We start from the raw sequence: 20000 nt of genomic DNA, 5'->3' as shown, positions 1-20000 counted from the left end.
TTTATGTGTTCTGTGTAGAATTGACCTCCCTAGAAATACACTACCAAAGGGTTAAATAAACTGATTATTAATTTAATTTATTTATTTTAACACAATGTTGCCCTGTGCAACGAGCACATTTTTAATAATTATTTAAAAACTTGCATGTTGCAAAGGGCAACATTTAATACAATTTATTGAAAAGCCAAGGCAACTAATTTTAATTCAGCAAACAACATAATTTTATGACCTTTGAATTTAAAGGCCTGTACATGTACATGTATTTTGCATAATAAATTTCAAATGCAAATAAATAAATAAATAAATGATAGAAAAGAAAAGAAAGAAACCTCACCAGCTGGTACTCTGGGTTGATTAAAGTTGAAGACATTATCCTCATCATCAATATCAGGTACAACACAATCCTCACTAGTTGATGTACTGCCCTTCTTTCTTGTGGGTGAGGGAATTTCTGGAAAAAAGGACAGTATTGCTCATTGAGTTCAAGAAAGAACAAAATTCTTTTTTGTTCTTTTTAAACAATCTTTGGTCTGGATCAGTCTTAGACTCTAAGCACTTTCTACATGACAGTATTTATAGCTGGCACTTTATTATTATATTATTATTATCATTATCATTATCATTATCACTATCACTATCACTATCACTATCACTATCACTATCACTATCACTATCACTATCACTATCACTATCATTATCATTATCATTATTATTATTATTATTATAACTACCTCACCAGCTATACGTTTTATTAGCTTGCTGCATTTAATAACAAGCCTCCACCCCTACCTGGGGCTTAGAGGCTCAATGTTCGCCTAAGGATACCAGCTGTGCCTAAAATTACTGTCATCCGAGTGTCTGTGGATATATCCTGCATTTCCAAGTTCCTGAGAGACTCCATGAGGCCTTTGTTAATAGTCCCCAGAGCCCCAATTACTATTGGCACTGTATGGGTAGTCACTTGATATATCTGCCTTAGTCATGTCAAAAGCTAACCACTCATTTTCTCCACCTTCTCTTTCTGTTTCTCAACCACATCGAAGTCGCATGAAGCAATATCAATCAGTGTCCATGAATAATTACTCTTGTTGATTACAACAATGTCAGGTCGATTGTTCTGGACTGGTACACACTGTATGTCAGTGTGAATCACAAGGTCCTAATACAAGAGGTAATTCTCATTCTCCACTGAGCAATGTGGTTCATGCAGATACCCCTTATTATTGAAAACAGCAAACCTTTGCCTAGCAGACTAAGCTCTCTTCCAGTCTTAGCTACATCGTTAACAGTTTTGGGGCCAGTTTAAAGGTCCTGATGTGACATTAATCACTATACTGAAATAAATTTTGCTTTTGACGACCATATTCGCCAAATCCTAACATTTTTCATTTGCAGGACAGAGATTAACATTTCATAAAAACATCAAATTTCAAGCTACATGTAGGCCACATTTGGACTTTAATTATCTGATACCCTCTTGGAATGTATGCGAACATCGATAATACTGGTATATTGGTAGGCCCAAACACAGCTGACAATCTCTGAGTTCTCCATCAAATCTTTGGATGTTTACAAGATTTTTAAAAGCAGTTAAGGGGGGAGTAAATAACAAGAAAAGACAACAATATAAAATAATACAACACTCTCTTACAGTCTAGCTACTAACAATAATTATAGTAACTATAATTATTATTGTCAGCTTGCCTCAGGTCTTTAAATCAACGATGAATATATTATGATCATCTTCAGTTTACTTAGATTGTCATAGTTTTAAAACATGGGAGCAATATTAGTACCACAGTCATCATTTTGCAGGATGAACGTACACATATACCATTTGCATCAAGCACTCTAAATAAGAAGGGACGTAACCCCAGAAAAGTACTATTTTTGTACACCAGAGGTGTTTTGACGTCATTGATCAAAAATTCTAAACTAAAAAATTATTGTCACTTGACCTGCACTGAGTATTACCGGTATATTGAGTCATCAAAACAAAACAAGATTTGCGTCACTTGTAGTTATTGAATGATGCAGGCTAAATTTAAACTTTTTCACGGAAGCAAGAGCTTTGAGACGAATGTAAAATAGTGTTGTGATTTCATATTTTTAAAAGATGCTCTTTTGGCAAGAAAATCTGTTGCGCCATGACTGATAAATTATTGCGACAACATATCCTGTTTCAATTTCATGTTACTTTTCAGGCACAAGTAATTTACTTTAGGTCAGGTCTCAGTCTTTAAATTCTGAGCCAAAGTAAGTGAAATTTCCAAGGCATAAAAGTGAACAAAAATTTTGGAAAAAACATACGAGAAATTACTCTCTGAGAAAAATGGATGAGAGACGTATTGCTTGTTCCTTGTGGGGAAAAGGAAAACAACCAGAGTGCTTCTGCTGTTGCAACCACAGGCATGCATGCTTTTAATGTAAAAGAGGCAGTTTATTCAAACCTCAACAGCATTTATCTCCTGCACATTACGAAAAATTGACATTAAAAAAAGGAGCCCTTGCACATGGCCTTCCTTGTCAAGACGTGTTATTTTAACAAGGTACAACTGACCCACGATTATCTTTAAAAAGCTTGTCAGGGTTTTTTTCACCTTAGAGTGAAATTTATTTCCTAGGGTTCAACCAAAGAGAATACTTCCGAAACCACAAACAGGGCTTTAGGTCAACTGACTTGCAATCAAGTGATATAATTTGCACTTAAAAAACTATTTCTTCCTGAGAGAAATAAAATGAATGCATGCACTAATCAGATCTCTTTGTGGTAAAGAAGTACACACATCTCTTTGACCATTAGCAACTTAAGAGAACACAATGAAAGCAAAAATGCATTTCAGTGTCTTCGAACTGACCACACTGACACACATGCACTAAATGGGTAGGAACACGAAGAGGATTGGAGTTTTAACAAATGCTTGCAACTTGCAAGAAATACAGATTTGGTCAAACAAACGTTGTACTTGAGAAAACAAAAAAAAATGCATTTACATCGATAAATTTACCATCTTCCTTGGATTTATAACCTTTTATTGAAGAAACATTGTCTCGAATTACTCTCTATCGAAAATAGAACTATTTCTGCAGCACTTCAAAATAAAAGGAAATTAATAGTATTTTCTTAATTTAAAAAATGGGAATATTACGTTTACCGAAAAGAAATCACTTTCTACACACACACAGAAAGAATCCATTAAATGAAGTCTTAAAAACCGCAAATTGCGCAAATTTTCGTGGGCGTCTTAGAGCAAATTTCCTTGAACAAAGATTTCTTTGACAGTAACTGACATCACAACATAGACAATACACCCCCACGCACAATGGCATAAGCATTGAAAAGATTATGGAATTTTCCCAAATGATACCACAATAATCCTCCAGAGAATTTACGAGGAAATGGGGATAGAAATTAAAAGAACCGTAGATTTTGATTCCGTGTTAACAGAATCTTTGATGGTTCTCTTGGATTAAGTAACGCAGGCCTGAGCTAAATGTGGTTTTCTACAAGAAGCAGTTACCTTGGAAATTTACTCGGATATCGACTTGTGCGTTGTCTTGAACCTCCTGTTGTCCAAGAGTAAGATTGTCTTGCAGCTGAGGAGATATAAAGCGAATATTGATCAAGAAATGGTTTGAATAGATACCTCGGGAGGTAAAATTATCTGACAATACTGAACCCCCACTATTAAAATTGGTCACGTTATTTTCAAATATGAGTTTAAAGTAATTTAATGTCGCCACAATATCGTGATCACAAGACACAAACGATATTTTGCTCATCACTGCATAGAATTTCCCACAACGTCCACGGCTGTGTAAGCTTAAGCTTAAATTCTGCTAGACATTTCACAGACGTTTTCTTAATTTTTTCATTCTTTTACACAGCTGCTTTTGGAAACAAAAGAAAAAAAATACTGCAATAAACATACAGGAATTCCTACGAAATTCGATTATCAGCTAATTCGCCTGCATCGAGTACATTTCTGTCGCAAATGCGGGATAAATGAAAGGAAAACCAAGTGAAATTTACAAAGCGTGAGCTGCAAGAAGCGTGACTGTCGCTTTGCACGCGTGTGGAAGAATTGTGGTCTCGCGCGGCGCGCATCAAAGAATTTCCAAAATCATCTGCGATTCTAGAAAATACACGAAAGTGATGATATATTTACCGCTCTTCCATGATAGTACACTTCTTGCTCGGAAACCGTAAAACCCTCCTGTGCTTCTATCATTTGCTTGAGTCGGTACACTGTCAGGGATAAATGCATCCGGAGCGGGAAAGGAATTCGCGGCGTTCCATCGTCTATTAGCACACTGGAGAGACGCAGAGGAAACAAACATGGAACTCGGCCAATTTATTCACAGTCAGGCCTGAACAAGAACTGATCAAGATCTATCTAACGCTGTAATAACGAAGAAGAAGAAGGTTCAGTTCGCTTGCTTACCAAATAGTAAAAGGGTCACCCATGTTCGATGTGACCGTCGATCGCAAATCAGAGCAAATGCACAAAGCAGAACACGCTGTGGTGACGTATGCCGAACAGATCAACGCAGCTGGTTTCAGTTACGAGCGAGTTTTCAGTGCCGACAAAATTCAACGCAACCGAAGATCAGCCACCTTTTATGAAGAATTCATCAGCGGTCGGTTTCGTGAACAATTTTCCTCAACACAACCACATTCACCGAAGCTATATTGTCTTATTATAGGAAATGAGGTCATTGCACCGTGTTTTATTACCAGGGAGCCTGTCGCTATAGGAACATCAAGCTATTGTTAGTAGTATGCCTTATTTGGATGATACGTCTTCGTGATGTCAAGAATGTTCCAAATTTGGAAGAGAGATTTACGAAGTTTGCGTACCGATGATGGCACACCTACAGATCGGGTCACGAAGTTTACCCGAGGCCCGTTCCGAAGCAACCGAATACATTAAATATTTAATTTTCTCCACTTGTAATAGCTGTGGTCCCGTGGTGTAACGGTTAGCACTTGAGACTCTGAATCTCACGATCCGAGTTCAAATCTCGGCGGGACCTCTAAAGGCGTCGCTTTTTCTGATAAATATTGAGAAAGTCACGAAAACCTACACCAGAACTCTAAAACGCCTGCATGCAAGATTGCATGAGCGAGATATGTGACTGGCAGTAGACACTTGACACAGACAGTAGATTATTCTAATTTTGGGTTCAACCGAATAAAAAACGTAACTTAATTTAGTTCAATTAAATTTTTATGTCATTGCATTATCTGCAATCGCTGACGACTTTTGTCCTCCTATTCAAGAGTTGGATTTTTGTACTTTTTCTCTCTTTTGTTTCCTGTCATTGATCGGGTCAAGAATCAGGTTTGAAGGAACGTTCTGAGGCTGGAGTCTTAGCCCTCACTTTCGACAGACTCGTCAAAGGTTTAACGGAATATTGCGCCGCTTTCATCTTGGTGTCCTGGATAGAAGGGTTTAATCTCATCATAAGGTGGAGCGTGAAATACGACGAGGGCGTCAACGGGTACCAAGAACGAAACAAAACAGTGGTTTTCCCTGTTAACAGTGGACAAGGGTCCCCCGTTGACTTGGTATGCAGGGTGAAAATTCATCCCGACCACTTGTTTGGGCAAGCTTCCTTTATAATTAATAGAAAAACTCGTTTGTCGCCTATTTCCACCAGAATAAGTGAAGATTTCAACATTTTAAATTTATTTTTAACAGATGTTTCGGATATTGTACTTGAACGACACCTGACGTTTCCGATAAGATGCGGCAAACTGACGTCAAGCGTTTTCTGAAAAAAGTTGGTGGTGCAAAGAAACTTGTTTGATTGTAGTCAATTTCTTGCCTGTTATCCGCAGATATCGATCAGTCTAAACAGTGAGGGAGACAATTATGGCGAACAGCCGCTAGCCTTCACAGTCGTTGGTCGCTTGCCGTTTAACCTAACGGTAATACTAAATCTCTTTATTAGGTAACGATATCACCGGCCTTCCGGGGAAAAAAATGGTACTAGCCATTTTTTGCAATGAAACTGCACGTGCATTGAAACATTCATAAGAAAGCATCTTTTAGGGAAGTAAAAGAATCCATCATCAGGTTTGGACGTCTTTTCTATGATTAAATAGGTTGCAACTCATCAGACATAAAGAAAGATCTTTCTTTTCCATTACATTTCACTCCCCAAACATGTTTTAGGTGGCTATGATAACTCAGTCACAGCCCCATTTATATCAATTGCTTCAACCTTGTTTTCTTTGACTCCTGGAATATCAAGTTACATTTTGTTTTTATCGCTTTCACTGAGAAAACTGACATTCAGCAAAACAAAATGTATGTCGTAATCTTCGCGAAAACTTGTCAACAGACAAATGATATTCCCCGACTTTTCAGTGGCCTTGAGAACATTCACAATTTCCTCTGACCTTTTCACGAAAATCCGCGACCTTGAAGCTGTATGCTGGTAGAAAATGCCACCACCGACAAGCAATATGAGGAGAGGACCGATAGGAATTTAACCTCTTAATTGAGCTCTATACGCATACTTCCACGTTTGTTTCCGTTAGGTTAAAACCTTTGCATTCAAATGTCGAATTTTTAAGAAAACTTGATACCAATCAATTAATCCCGCTGTATTTTGTGCATTCATGGAGGCCCTCAGCTTGTCCACGACCAAGCTCGCTGTTGAAGTAGCTATGTCAAAAATGTAAAATCAGTTAATCAGGATCGGCCAGGGTTTTTGGGTATACGGTATACAGGGGCTTTTTAAATCGGGTATACGGTATAGAGCAGCTTAAATACGGGTATTCGGTATATCACTTTCTTTGAATTTCAGGTATACAGTATACATTGCTTCCATTAATTTTGGGAGTTTTTGGATGAATTTTGGGTATTTTGGGGTATTTTGGCAATTTTTTTTCCGGTAAACTGGTATACCAGAAGATTGCTCAACTTTCCATTTAACAAAAAAGGAGACAACTTTGAGTTTTTCAAAAGGTTATATAACACTTTTAGGCTACCCGCAAATCCCCTGCATAGGCAAACAAAACTTCTTATTTTAAGATCCATTTTCTTCGATTTTTATTTTCCAGTTTATCTTTGCGATGCTTCAAATCCACGTGTTCACCTTTCTTTTTGCTTCTCAAATATGTTTAGATTTACAATAGCAAACTTTGTAGCTTTGAGGACTCCAAATCACAGTGTTCAGTGCGGTGAATGAGATGGTGAAAAATCACCACTACATGGCCACAGCACTCGACTGTTAATAGCAATAGCTGTTGGGGGGTCTTGAGGAAAACCTAGCCTTTACAAGGCGAAGACAAGGTAACAAAACAAAGATCACAGTTTAAAAAGTTTAATGCAATGATCAAAGAAGTTAATAAGTGTTCGAAACCATCACGCAAAACTATTTCAAAGTTACAATCTGAGGGAACGTGCAAGACTCCACTCCTCAATTGTCTCTTCTCCCATTCGATTTCTCAATGTGGGTCAATACTTCTTGTATGCCCTGCTCCTCACGTCTTTCAGTTTCAGTTTCGACTTTGACCTTTTCGGAAGTAAGTTTCAGTTTCTTTTAACGCCTCTCAAAGCCTCCATGCGTTTCACAAAAGAACAATCCATTTCGACCCGTGTTTTGTCAGCACCCTTTCGTTAGCGCAGAAGAAAGTGTCAGAGCAGACCAGAGTCCAGAATGGTTACAAAACGGCGATTGCCGACTTCCATTCACTTTTATCTAAGTTCAGAAGAGGCTTCTGTAGTTAAGCAACTTCAATGGTAAAGCTGGTCTCGAGCGCGATCTTCCTCAACTGAACGAGAATGCTTTGCCTGTCTTTTTTTTTTCTCTCCCCGCCTATCTTATCCAGTCAGGAAAATAACTTAAACTTTAAAAAGACGTTCCATTATTTCGCTTTCATTCTTCTCAACAGGGCGTTTTTCAGGGCAATCTGTTGGAAAAGAAAAAATTCTGAATGAAATACCACAGTGGCTTTCTCGTAACGCTATATAACACAAACGATCCTCGTCCTTTCTTTGATAATATACGGCCCTAACTTTAATTTCGTGGAGAAAACTTATTCACATATTCAAGATGCATGCCTCTAGGACAAAAGCAGACAATAAACACATTTATGCAAGAACGTGTGTGTCAAGCAAAGAGGCGTGCCTTTATTAACCACACTTCAGGGGATGGACCAATTAACCTTGTTTTCGCGATGCCCAGTTATTTTTTTCCCAAATAAGTCAACGAAAGGTCCAGGAGACTGCAGATTTCGAAAAAAATGCGCGTTAAATAATTTATATATTTCGACGTGCTTCACTTCTTTCCACTGAAAACAACACTGCTAAATAGATTCTGAAACGCGGGGTTTACCTGTTTCTCCCGAAAAGAACGTTTCGTTTTTCCTCTCACATCCTTGCTGTGTCGCATCATCATGAAATTCTTCTTTCTTCTTTTCTCCTGCAAAAAGAAAACGACACGAGAAAATATTTTTTTCAGTCGGAGAAAACTTGTCAAACGTTCCTAAAAACGTTCTTGAAAGCCTTAATTTCCTAGCCTATTTTGCGTCTCAGAATTGCGCAGCCGTTGACGATGCCTCTTGTTCAAGAAGAACTGTCTGGTGTCCAATTTTTAACAATAGGCCCTACCTTATTCGACGTGCTTGCAAACTCATTTAGTCTCTTCTTGGTCTTCGGTTTGGAACCAAATTTCTCCCTGCCTTGTCTACCAGCCTACGAATAAGAGAACCAACAAAAAACAAGGGGTTTCAATTGAAGTCAACTTTATTGACGTTCGATGGTCCTCGACCAGTTATAGGGGAAGTGCAAGAACACTTTCAATTTTGTCTCATATGAGGTCGGCTTGGACTGGCGAGATAAGAAGAAGCAACACCCGCAGATCAATTAAGTTGTCGTTAATAAGTGTCTTTTCTTTCCCAAAAATGGTTATAACGATCGAAACGTTACTCAAAGCCTCCCCACCAAAACCTTCGCACGTTCACAAGAGGGCGGATGGCTCGTTTGCTGAGGTCTTGGTTTGTGGGGCCGAGATCTCTGTAACTGGGACGGAATTTTTTCCATGTGCAATTTCGCCATGGAAAGGACAGCATCTAATTTCTTCTTCTCTTTTATTTAATAATTAAATTCAGACTAATTTTGAGGTTACTAAAATCAATCATAAAGCAAAACGTTCGAATCAGGTTTGTTTGTTAGATTTCGTGCCTTAATGGTTGCGTCACCACTGCTTATCATATGAACGTCAAGAAGATAACTGAGCCATCCTGGTAAACCACGATCATGTGAAGAGCCCCCTCTTTTGCATATAGTGGTTGTACTCACACCTCCATCGCGAGCGAAAACCGTTCCTTTACGTTAGACGTTTCCTCTGTTAATTCTACCGTTTTGGATAAATTCCCGGCTACAGAACTGATTATGCAACAGCATTTGATAGAAAATACCAATTGGAACCTGCATTTTTAAACTGTCCCTAGAGGAATTAAGATTTACGTGAGAAATTTTAAATGTTCTTAAATCATAAGTGGATTTCTTCCCAACAGGGGGTGGCTCTCGCCAGTTTCACCTTATGCGCACGCTACGGCGTAAATCTACAAGACCCATTTCTAACAGATTTCTAAGTGCTATCTGATAAAAGCCTGTCTGGCATTATTAAAAGCGACGCTTCCCACTTAGGAAGAATTTCTCCAGTCTTTGAGCTTAAATTATGCACTGGCATAATATAAAAAGAAAAGATCAACCTTTATTCTCCTTTTTAAGGTTCGCAGCGTCTTTTGAGAAAAAAAAACCCCGACCATGAAAGCATCGTGTGATATAAAAGCTGCCATAAACGGCGCAAATGAGGCGCCAGTCTACTGGAGGTCGCAAGTCGAAAGCCCTGCTCGATCAATATTCACGGTCTAAAAATATCCGAAGAGAAAGGAGTCAGTCGGCTTTTCACGGATATTTGTAGACGTTTTATTACACATAACATGAGAATTTTATTGCATAAAGCTCATTTGTACAAATCTATACGCTTTATTTTCACATGTGAAAACTATACAGCCAATCAGAATGGCGTACAGCTCTTTGACGAGTTGAAGTATAACCAATCAAAGGTAGCGTAAAGGACTTTCCAAGCCAATCACTCGTGCATCTCGTATTTTGTTATTGAATCAAATTAAATTGCATTTGCTTCAATTGTTAGTGAGTTTTTGTTTCTAATTTGTGTTCAGAAAACTATTTCAACGAAAATTCTTGCCTTAGGTGTAAACAGCTCACGACATGGAAAGTGCTTTGTACGAGGTTGTATTCACTCGCTGTTTGTGTCAAAAACCCTCACTCACTCGGACCTCGCTCGTTCGGGTTTTTGACACAAACAACTCGTGAATAAAACCCCGTACGCCGCACTTCTTTATTCATGTCTCATGCGGGCTTTTGAAGAATCCACACAAACATTCGAAAACTTAAGAGACGACAACTTTGCAATTCAACTATGCATATAAAACACAGAAGGTTGGGAGACAAACCGCAAAGACGCGACGGTGACCTGGGCAGAAAACAATTGCTTTAATGAACAAAAGCAATGCCGCTGTACGCCCTCCTCGCCTGCTCTCTCGGAGGGAGAAAGCTTCACCCCCCGAGGGCGCTTGCTCAAAGGCTACACACCCTGAACAAGCGCTTCACACTTTGGTTCATTTTCAGCTTTGCCACTCTACCTGCCAGCAGAGCCTTTCTTAGCTCGACGCCGATAAAGAAAGAACTCTGCAGAAATCGTGTTTAGTCTTTATTGAGTATGTACAAGGCGTTGCTTGGAGGCAGTTTCAACCCCAGGCCAAGTTTCGATCGCACTCCTAGACGTCATATATTGATTTTTCGTAGTAAAGGCTCGATTTTGACCTTCGCCCCGTCAAAAATATGATGCGCGCGCCGCCTAAACCAGTTTGACGGGAGTGACTAGCCCAGAAACTTGGGCTGCTCGCCCTCTGGTGAGTTTTAGGGAGGTTCTGCTCGCACACGGTGCTCTTGTCTAAAAAATGACCGAATTTGAGGTTACACCGGGAGGTCACGAGCATCCGACAAAATTTTCTCTGCAAACATGACCCACTGTTAATGCCCATGTTATTCCCAACAGCTTGATGTAAACTTTGCACGAATCGGAAGGGATTAAAATAACGAACTTTTATTAACCTGTTGGCATCGGTGCTACAGCTCTCTGTTGTGAAGTGAGCGGATGCAATACGCCATGAGATGTCCGACAAAAAGTCTCGCACAAAAATAAACCGCTTTGAATATTGAACTGCACTATATAAATGTCATGTCATTAACAAGAAAGCGTCAAGGAAAAAAACATACTTATTGCTGACCACTTAATGAGTGGCAATGACATGCAGTTTGACGTAAAAGCAACAAAACTATCGTCATTTTTTGCCAAGGTAAAACTTGACTCCACCATTAAAAAAAAAAAAAGTTTGGATGACCTTTTTCTTGATCACAAGGAGTCGAGGTTTTCATTGGTGTCGACATTTAAACAGGAAAATAGAACGATTATTTTAGTCACAAAGATTTGGGATTATATTTCTCTAGGACCTTAGAATGTCCCAGGAGGCATATCTTAGGAGAAGTTTCGAAAATAATTGGTGATTAACATGCAAATCTCAGCCATCTCTCGCATTCCTTGGCCACTTCTGGTTCCAAGCCGAATATGACCTCTTCCCTGCAGTCAAAATTGCCTTTGAACGTCACGTTAGGAAGTAAGATGTTTCAAAAAAAAGATAACAGCTTTGTCACTCTGGACTTGAGAGAATTAATGCAATGCTCTTCAAGCGTATCATGAATGACAAATATCGTTTTCCTGTTTCGTGAAAAAAGCAATATTTTCAAGTTATTCGGCCGCCATTTTAACCATTCTTCACCTCAGCCCCGAGGCCAATAAACATTACAGTTTGCTAGAATCAAAATTAGACCTTGGAGTTTTGAGCACTTGAGAACAGAGCCGAGGTTTAAAGTTCGAGTTAGTTTCAAGGGCTCTTCCAATATATTTATTTATAACATATCTTAATGTAGGAATATTTTGGATTCTTTATCTACAATTGACACGACAGTAGCTGAGGCTCATTTAATCACTATGCCGGCACTCATTCGCTCTAGACTGTCCTTCTTCTATTTCTATATTTACATCTATATCTACATCTACATGTTCCAGCACTCGGCAAAGTCCCTTTTTTACTTATGACTTGTAGACTGGTATGGCGCTGTACGAAGTGCCTTGTGTGTTCAATTTATGTGGATTAACACTGTGAACAAAAAACAAAGTTTAATAAAATCCATCACTTTTTAGTGAGGGGTAGTATTGCCATGAGTTGCTTTGAGGAGCCTGGGATTCAATGGTTTTAATGTAAGTTGTTTCTTAGGAATATCAAAACTTTCGTATGAATCTTCGTCATCTTGAGGCACACGCTGATAATTTGGTCCAAAGGCCGATATACAAGTCAGCAGATCGCCAATTCACGATGAGTAGTTAAAAATTTCCTCCAGAAAGTCCTGATTCGTTACAGTTGATATAGGTTGGAAGGCTTGAAGCTGTATTTGTCTTCACGCTTACAACGAGAGGCTTTACTGAAAAGGTTTGACGCTTTAACTTCCGAGATTCCGAAGAGTAATGCCAAAAAGTACTTAAGTGTTTAGATATTCGCCATCTTTCACTTTTCTCAAATGTTGTACTTGAGCGCTTCCGGGACTGCTTAACTGCTAAGCAGCTAGTCACACGGTCTCCTAAGTTACCACAATTTGCGTAATTCGCTGAGAATTATCGCCAAAGAACAATTTTGCGTCACTGGAAATAATTCCTCAGTCAATTACAAAGTTCAAGGAATTACTCTTGGATTTTGGAATTCTCGGCACTTCGTTCGTCTGCCCACACGACATGGTTTTGACCACAAACTCGAGACCGGTATGAATCGGATCGAGTAAAACAAATCCTGCTTTCCCTGGCGAAACGCAGGCCATTTTGAACAACGACAAAAGGATAAAAAGCCGTGAGCCTTCATTTATGACCATGAAATGTTTGATAAACCAGCATAAAAGACCTTAAACATAGTAACAATATCAATGACCAAACAGCTTATAGTTTTGACGTCAACCTTGCTCGTGTGTCTGAAGACATTCAATAAGCTCTTAAACCCCACAAAGCAATATCCTTTCATCCTCAAACGATTTAACCGTCGATGCAATATCAAAATACTCCCAAGTAGACACTAGACTGGACAAAAAGGATCTTTTCACACTCAAATTAAGTAAAAGGCTGTGTTACAACACGGAATGCATGCACGCAATGAACTTCAATAAGAACTAAAATTGCATAGGTCTTGTAAAAATTCTCAACCAAAATACTGAATGGAATCGCTCCTCCAATGTTAGCCCTCAACGTCTTTTGTCACTTCAAGAAGTAAAAAAATTATACGTTACAATGTTACACGCGCTTCCTAAATACTTTAATAACACTGAATACATATGATACTAAACAATAATATTATGGAGCCTTTTACGAATTCCAATAACGAATGTTTTCAGAAGTCAAAGACCTACAAATACTGAAATGATACAGCCTAGAAAAATAAAATAAAATTTAAAAAGAGTTCTCCTTCATGTTTCAAATATTCCGTGCTAATTTGGGGAATATATATTAGACCTCTTCGTTTTACTGAGTACCAAGAGGTCTGCAGAAGACCTATCGATAAATCTGGCGAGGATTTCTCGTAACATCCAGTCTGAGATTACCAAAGACCATTTATGTTTTTCTTTTATATGCTAAGAACGTCTGCGTTTAGAATGAAAGTGTCCATGCATGCAGAGATAATCTATTCCTCACTGATCCCCGGAAACTCAGTGACTGGACGAGCATCGTCTACTCACTGAACGCGATGAATTTTGCCTCATTATTTGAAACGGAGAAGCTTCTAGACTAGCCTTTCCTTTTACTACTGATTTAGGATTTTATGATGTCTTACATTTGCTACACAACATGGGGAACAGTGGTGAATGAAATGACTCCAAAATGGCGGCGCACAGGAAAGTTGAACGAGGAAAATCCTCAATTTACACGTCACGTGACACGTCCCAGGAAAAAGTTAGTCTCTCAACCTGACCTTTTCCTCGAGAAAATATTTTTTCATGTTCTTTTTGGTTTGACGACAAGCTTTTTTCCAACAAGAAAAAGTCATTCCAACAATTCAGCGATTTCATATTTCAGTGTTGCAAGAATGGATGGAGGCGGCCTTCCAATTTGTACCAAAACTTTTTTAGCTTCTTTTTCCTCACTTCCAACAGATCAAGAACGTTCTGTTTTACCGTTCTGTAATTGGAACCTTGCTCCGTTTGCTAGGGATAACCGATACTCTGGCTAACGAACTGTACTCAATTAACACGGCACTAACTTCCAACAGGTACGCGAAGAGCTGTTTTTCAAACTCGAATCGAAGTTGTGATTTCAGTATACTTCATTACCAGCATTGTGACTGGTCGTTACAAAGCACTGATAAGCAAAAAAAGTTATTCAAGGTTGTGTCAATCCTAACGCGCCATCAAAGTCTCCAAAAAGGAACTGCCTGTAGGTATATCTTGACGACAAATAGCAGAGCTAAGACGTCGACTGTCAAGTCATCCACCACAAAATGCTAAACGTTCCAACATTTTGGTTCAATTGACCACCGCAACATTCTTTACAAACACTACCAAACCTTCAAAAATGGCACGTCTATTATTTCTAGAATTAATGGAATGAATTCTTGTGTTGCTTAAATTTTTAGCCATTGTTTTGGGATTACACAAACGTTGCACTGAATGGCGTTGACTATTTCCAACCTCATGCACAACTCGTCCAAGAACATATTAATCCCATTGAAAAGATCGAAAGCGTGTATTTCACGCCACAAAACTTCGTTCAACAAAACAAATTTGAAGAATGTTTTTGGCCAAACTGCTTGTTATGCAGTTATCAATTAATTTAGGAAATGGCAATACTTCGTCAGGCCACAACATAGGGGACAAAGTCTCCTATACTCTACTTAGACAATCCAGTGATAGGTTCTTCAACATCTCACGCAACTTGATTACCAGCAAGGGCTATGCATACAAACATTTCAAGCTGTAATTATAAAGATCTACAAAGGGAGTATTACAAAACTCGAGTGTTAGCCATGCCGGGATTCGAACTAGCAAAGGAAGACGCTCAAAGACATGAATCCTTTCAATTATATTGTCAGTTTTTACAAATAGCTTTTTGGGGCTTAGAAAAACGGAAACCACTAAGGGAATGATTGAATCTGTCCAAACGTCAAACTAGTCGAGAATACATTAGATGCCAAAAATACTCTCATCTCTAAGTAACTTGAATCCCAGATAACGGGGCAAGAAAGAAATGTATGCTAGCCGAATACTTTTTCCGGCAACTTGGCAAACCCGTGCAAACCGGACGTTTCTGGGATAGCATCAAGGGATGGAATTGTCATCTTGCAGTCAATCGTTCCTGTTTTCCCAAAAAAGCCTGATCGCAAGTTCGCGGAGCTGTTTACGATTTTACAAACGGTCAAATTCCTCTTTATTTATAATTATTTACTTTTATGCCTATTTTTCATGTGATTCACAAGTGGCCTTTTATTCTGGAAAGAGCTGTCGAGCACCGCTCGAAATAAACACGTAGAAGTCAAGTGATGACCGCATGACTAATAATGTCACGCAATAGGCTGCGATGCAAGAGTCACGCATCACTACGCTGAAGAATGTCTTCCGTTGAAGCAAGAAAGGAAGAAAACGCAAGACCCGTGTTAATTCCTGTTTCACTTATTAAGAATTTGCCTGTTATTTGGCTGCTGAACCAGGAAAAGAGCTTCGGCCGAAAAAAAATCTGAGATAGATGTCGCCAACATTCTATCCTCACACAACAACATAGAATTGCAGATTTGATATGTGGCCTAAGGTTTATCGTCCTTACCGAGAAGACTTGCGCAAGTCTAACTATTCTCTGATGAAATTACAAATTTCACGAGGTTACAGAGGAAATCTCGTGTACTCCACGTGCTTTTTAATGTCACCTGCAAATACTCGCAAGAACGTGCAATGCGCGAGAGATGTCACGTTTTCGCGCGTATTTGCGAATGCTAATCTCGGGCGCGCGCGTTCGTGCAGCGCGTTCGTGCCTTCGCGTTGGGAGCGTGCAGCTTGATTAACTTCAGAGGAAGTCGTAATCTAAATCGCAAACACGTCGCGCAAACAAATCAGGGAAATTTTGATAATTAAATGACTTCCGCGTGCAAATTTTTTTGTTGGCACAAAAACGAAAGCAAAAATAGAAACGAGAGAGTCACAAAACGTGATGACTTCAAGAGAGCGTGAAGAAATTTCCTTAAGTTCACACTGGTGGGCCGCAGGCCTCTTGACTGCTCAGACTTGGTCAAAGACACTAACTTCTAGTTGTTTTTTTTTCACAACTGGTCTATGATTTTCTAACGTTAAAAGCATCAATTGGTTCAACAAAGTTTGAAGGAATTGTATGCATTAAGATAACGTGCGTTAAACATAATTTGTCAACCAATGTTTTGATTTCGATCAAACATTTTTCCAAGATTAATTAAGCATTGTTATCCAACAGTCTCAGAAGTGCACCTAAAATATGCTTTTGACAACGAAGTTCATTTTTTATTCAATACAACGATCAGGTCACCAGTGCGATCCAAAGTATAACACTCGGATTAAATTCCATGGTTGCATGCCGTGCAGTAACTTACTCAGTCAGAACATTTAGCCGGTCAGGGCTAGAAGTTTGGGTAATCACAGGGTTTGACCGAAATTTGAAAATCAAGCGGATGGATGGCTTCCTCTCATCGATTTTTGTGTTCTAAGACAGTCCATTTCGTCCATTTCTTTTAAATTTTGATTGCACGCACGACCTGAAGGCGCCTTAAACCTCTTAATCCGATTTCTATCGCGAGACCAAATTACAAGTCCCGTCGTTGGAATAGGCGCCTTCTCGGTGCCATTTAATCGGCTAAAATATATTGAATGGATCCTAGAAACTAGAACTAGAAAATCTTCTCGTAACTGGGTCTTTTGACGCAGCACTGTGGTGCCCTCCTAACAACACAGGGTCAGCCCCTATACACGAATAGAATTCCTCTACTGATGGCCTGCACAAAACCGCGGGAAGTTTACTAGAGGGAGAATTGCAAACAAGACAAGCGGATTCCGAGGAACCAGCCAATCTCTTCAGTTTAGACCAGGCATCCGTTACTTTGCGCGCAACTCGAAGCAAAAAGTCTTCAAATACCCCAAAAATGGGGTTTTCAAGGTTAATTTCTAACCGTAGATACCCTAATTATGTAGGAATGTGACCCATGCATTAGTACGCCCAAATATTTAGAGGTAAATCCTCTCATTTGACGAAATGGCTACAGGTTAACGTAAGGACACCATGATTTCCCCTAAAATTTAGTTATTTTTTACCCATGCAGCTCAAAAGAAACTGTAACGACAATCTCTTGGTCCATTCCTTCACAGACCACCTTGCTTGCACTTGAAAGATCCAGGTTTATCTTCATTACTAAGCCCATATTAGTATTCGCTCAAAATTCGCTTTAATACCTTTAGTCCCTTTAATTCCACATAACCCATTTAACAAAGTCGATAATTTGGCCTGATAAGGTAAGAACATCAAAACTATCCTATTTATAGAAGCGGTCAGTCGAGTTAAATTACACGTTTTGCATAGCAATAAACCTTACTAATCGGCTTGTTAGCCACACCCTCGACGAATGGGATAAAAGTCGAACATGCGATGAAAATTAGTTGAAACAAAGTATTTCCTATGAAAGAAAACACAGCTAAAACTTACCCCATTCCCCAAAAGAAGGTCGCCCGCTACCCTCCCTTTCATTAAAAAAAAGGGTGCGCGTACAGATTGGATAAAATTTGTAGAAGAAGCGTCCCTGCTAACTTACTTTTTGTTTGCTTAAGCAAGGGAGAACGGTAGAATGAAACTAAGTTTTTCATTTTTTATAAATCTAACGAAGGCTGCGGCAAAATAACTTAGAGGAAAAAGTTTGGAAAATTTAAATCAACTTTTTGAGCAAGACTATGATTTTTCTATCTTGAAGCTGATAATTTTGAAAAATCGCCAACTTTTGATGAAATGAATCCCAAGATCCTCAGTTGTTTGTCGAATTAAGGATGTTCGTTCTTACACTAATATGTATCGTTTTTCAAGGTCTATTTCACCTCAGAAAAAGACATCAGCTGCAAAGGTTAATTTAGTTATATTAGTTATGTTGAACTGAGTACGTTTACCTGATCTAAATTTCGCTAATGTAGTTTTTTTATTGCTGAAAGTTGTAAGCTAAGATCGTCTTAAAATAACGCAAGCTTCTAAAAGTGCACCTCATGATCTCGAAAACGAGCACGGTGACCCCCCATTTTTTTTGCCTTTTTGGAAAAATTAAATCATTACCTTTTTGCGTGGCAAGTTTTAAAAAAATCTGTACGTGGGAACATTTTGGACGCGAACGTCGTTGTTCTTGGTTTAAGGAACTCAATCATTGAATGTGAGCAGGGTAAGCACTAAGGTACTTTTAATAAAAGAAACTTTTTTCTACAAAAGGTCGGATGTCTTTTGTCAGAAATCAAATATACGGAATTAAATGAACGCCGATTTTGAAGTGCCCACTTCCTCTTTGGCCCATTAGCATTAACACTAGTGTCTTAGAAGTAAGTTTACGTACGAGACACAGTGTCCTCTGCTCCTCGAGTAGAGATAAACAGCTGTATTTTACCCCAATCAAGAGTGAATTAGATGAGAGTGTTGTTTTGGCATGGGTTTGCTCCCAAGTACAGTCACAATTTTTTAGAAAACCTGTTCCCGCGAAAATCAGTTGTCATGTCCCTGAAAAAACATGGCAAAAGCAGACACGGGTGACATGGATTCTTCTGTTTGGTTAAAATGGGCGACCCTTTGTTTGTTTCCCGCGCAAAATATTCTAAAAATAAATGCATGTGACTGTGTTAGGGCAAGACCGCGAAGTGATAGATCCTAAAATAACGCTAACCCGGGAATTCACCTTATTGCTGGAAATAGAAAGCAAATGCGCTTACATTTAATGGGACGCTTGGGCGTGCAAATAATTACTAGCATTTCTGGACATAAGTAAAGAAAATGTGTTATGGTTCCACTCACAAGCACAGTTTCCCATCTTGCTTCCTTGTCATGTTTTCTCTTCTTATGGATGTTCTCTATGTCTCCTACAGAAATCAGCTCACCTCTGTTTCAAAGGGAGAAATAGAAAGATAATGAGTAAAAGTCAGAGAGGTGGTGGAGAGAGGAGCGGCCTTTATTGTCGGTATCACTGAGGGTTGAGAGCTATGCGTTCTACCGCTAAGAGGGGATTCTCCTGATGCCGCGATTTTTCCTTCTTCTCAAAATTACGCCACGCCATCGCCGCTATGTTAGTGGAGACAAGCAATAGATCTCAAATTAGCTCCTTTTTCTTCGTCCAACAGCGTAATGACAGAACACCATTCACGGCTTATCAGTGTTGAAAGAAGTTGACGCTTTTTTTCAGTTCTCAATAGAATGACTGTATTTTTACCCAGATCAATAGGGACAATTAGGTCGTGTTCTAATCGGATCAGGCGTTTCAACCACAATCACTTTAAGTTAAATAGAGGACGGATTAACATTTCTACGATAAGTAACTGACCTTTCCGGTGGTATTCCATCAATCCTTTGTGCCTTTCGCTTTTTCCCTGTCTTAAAATTCAGTGCACGTGCTGCTTCGCGCAACCGAATCTTTTTGAAATCTTCATCGGTTAGAATCTAAAATAAACATAACAAGAAAGTTGATAAAAGAGGCTAAATCAGCTAAAATGTACGACTTATTTATGAGGTTGACCAGGAGGCGGAAACGTGGCGCGTTCAGATCACACAAGACAAAATAACGATTTCCAAGAAGTTAAAGCCCAGTTCGGCACTTGCGATATGTG

At 39.1% G+C, this 20000-nt stretch overlaps 2 protein-coding genes and 1 non-coding gene across 4 annotated transcripts in view; 1 reads left to right on the top strand and 2 right to left on the bottom strand.

The window, feature by feature from the left end:
* The window catches only part of LOC137999918 (protein C-ets-1-like), a 6458-nt gene extending 1753 nt beyond the window's left edge, over positions 1-4705 (bottom strand). The window contains exons 1-4 of the mRNA XM_068845906.1: positions 4446-4705; positions 4170-4314; positions 3522-3597; positions 335-451 (exon numbers count right to left, since the gene is read on the bottom strand). Of these exons, the coding sequence (XP_068702007.1) occupies positions 335-451; positions 3522-3597; positions 4170-4314; positions 4446-4468 (361 nt within the window). The 5' untranslated portion in view covers positions 4469-4705. The remainder of the gene's footprint in view (positions 1-334; positions 452-3521; positions 3598-4169; positions 4315-4445) is intronic.
* Positions 4706-4965: 260 nt separating this feature from the next.
* Trnaq-cug (transfer RNA glutamine (anticodon CUG)) lies at positions 4966-5037 on the top strand. The gene has a single exon. It is a non-coding gene; the product is annotated as a tRNA-Gln (tRNA).
* Positions 5038-7322: 2285 nt separating this feature from the next.
* Positions 7323-20000, bottom strand: part of LOC137999916 (protein SDA1 homolog) — a 48752-nt gene continuing 36074 nt past the window's right edge. For both annotated transcript variants that reach the window (XM_068845902.1, XM_068845901.1), the window contains exons 20-24: positions 19718-19833; positions 19195-19279; positions 8628-8711; positions 8353-8439; positions 7323-7927 (exon numbers count right to left, since the gene is read on the bottom strand). In XM_068845902.1, coding sequence (XP_068702003.1) covers positions 7883-7927; positions 8353-8439; positions 8628-8711; positions 19195-19279; positions 19718-19833 — 417 coding nt within the window. In that variant the 3' untranslated portion in view covers positions 7323-7882. The remainder of the gene's footprint in view (positions 7928-8352; positions 8440-8627; positions 8712-19194; positions 19280-19717; positions 19834-20000) is intronic.

Source organism: Montipora foliosa, chromosome 4 (assembly GCF_036669935.1).
Source record: "Montipora foliosa isolate CH-2021 chromosome 4, ASM3666993v2, whole genome shotgun sequence".
Lineage (NCBI taxonomy): Eukaryota > Metazoa > Cnidaria > Anthozoa > Scleractinia > Acroporidae > Montipora > Montipora foliosa.
The sequence above is the reverse complement of the archived record's forward strand: the minus strand, read 5'-3'. Positions and strand labels throughout refer to the sequence as shown.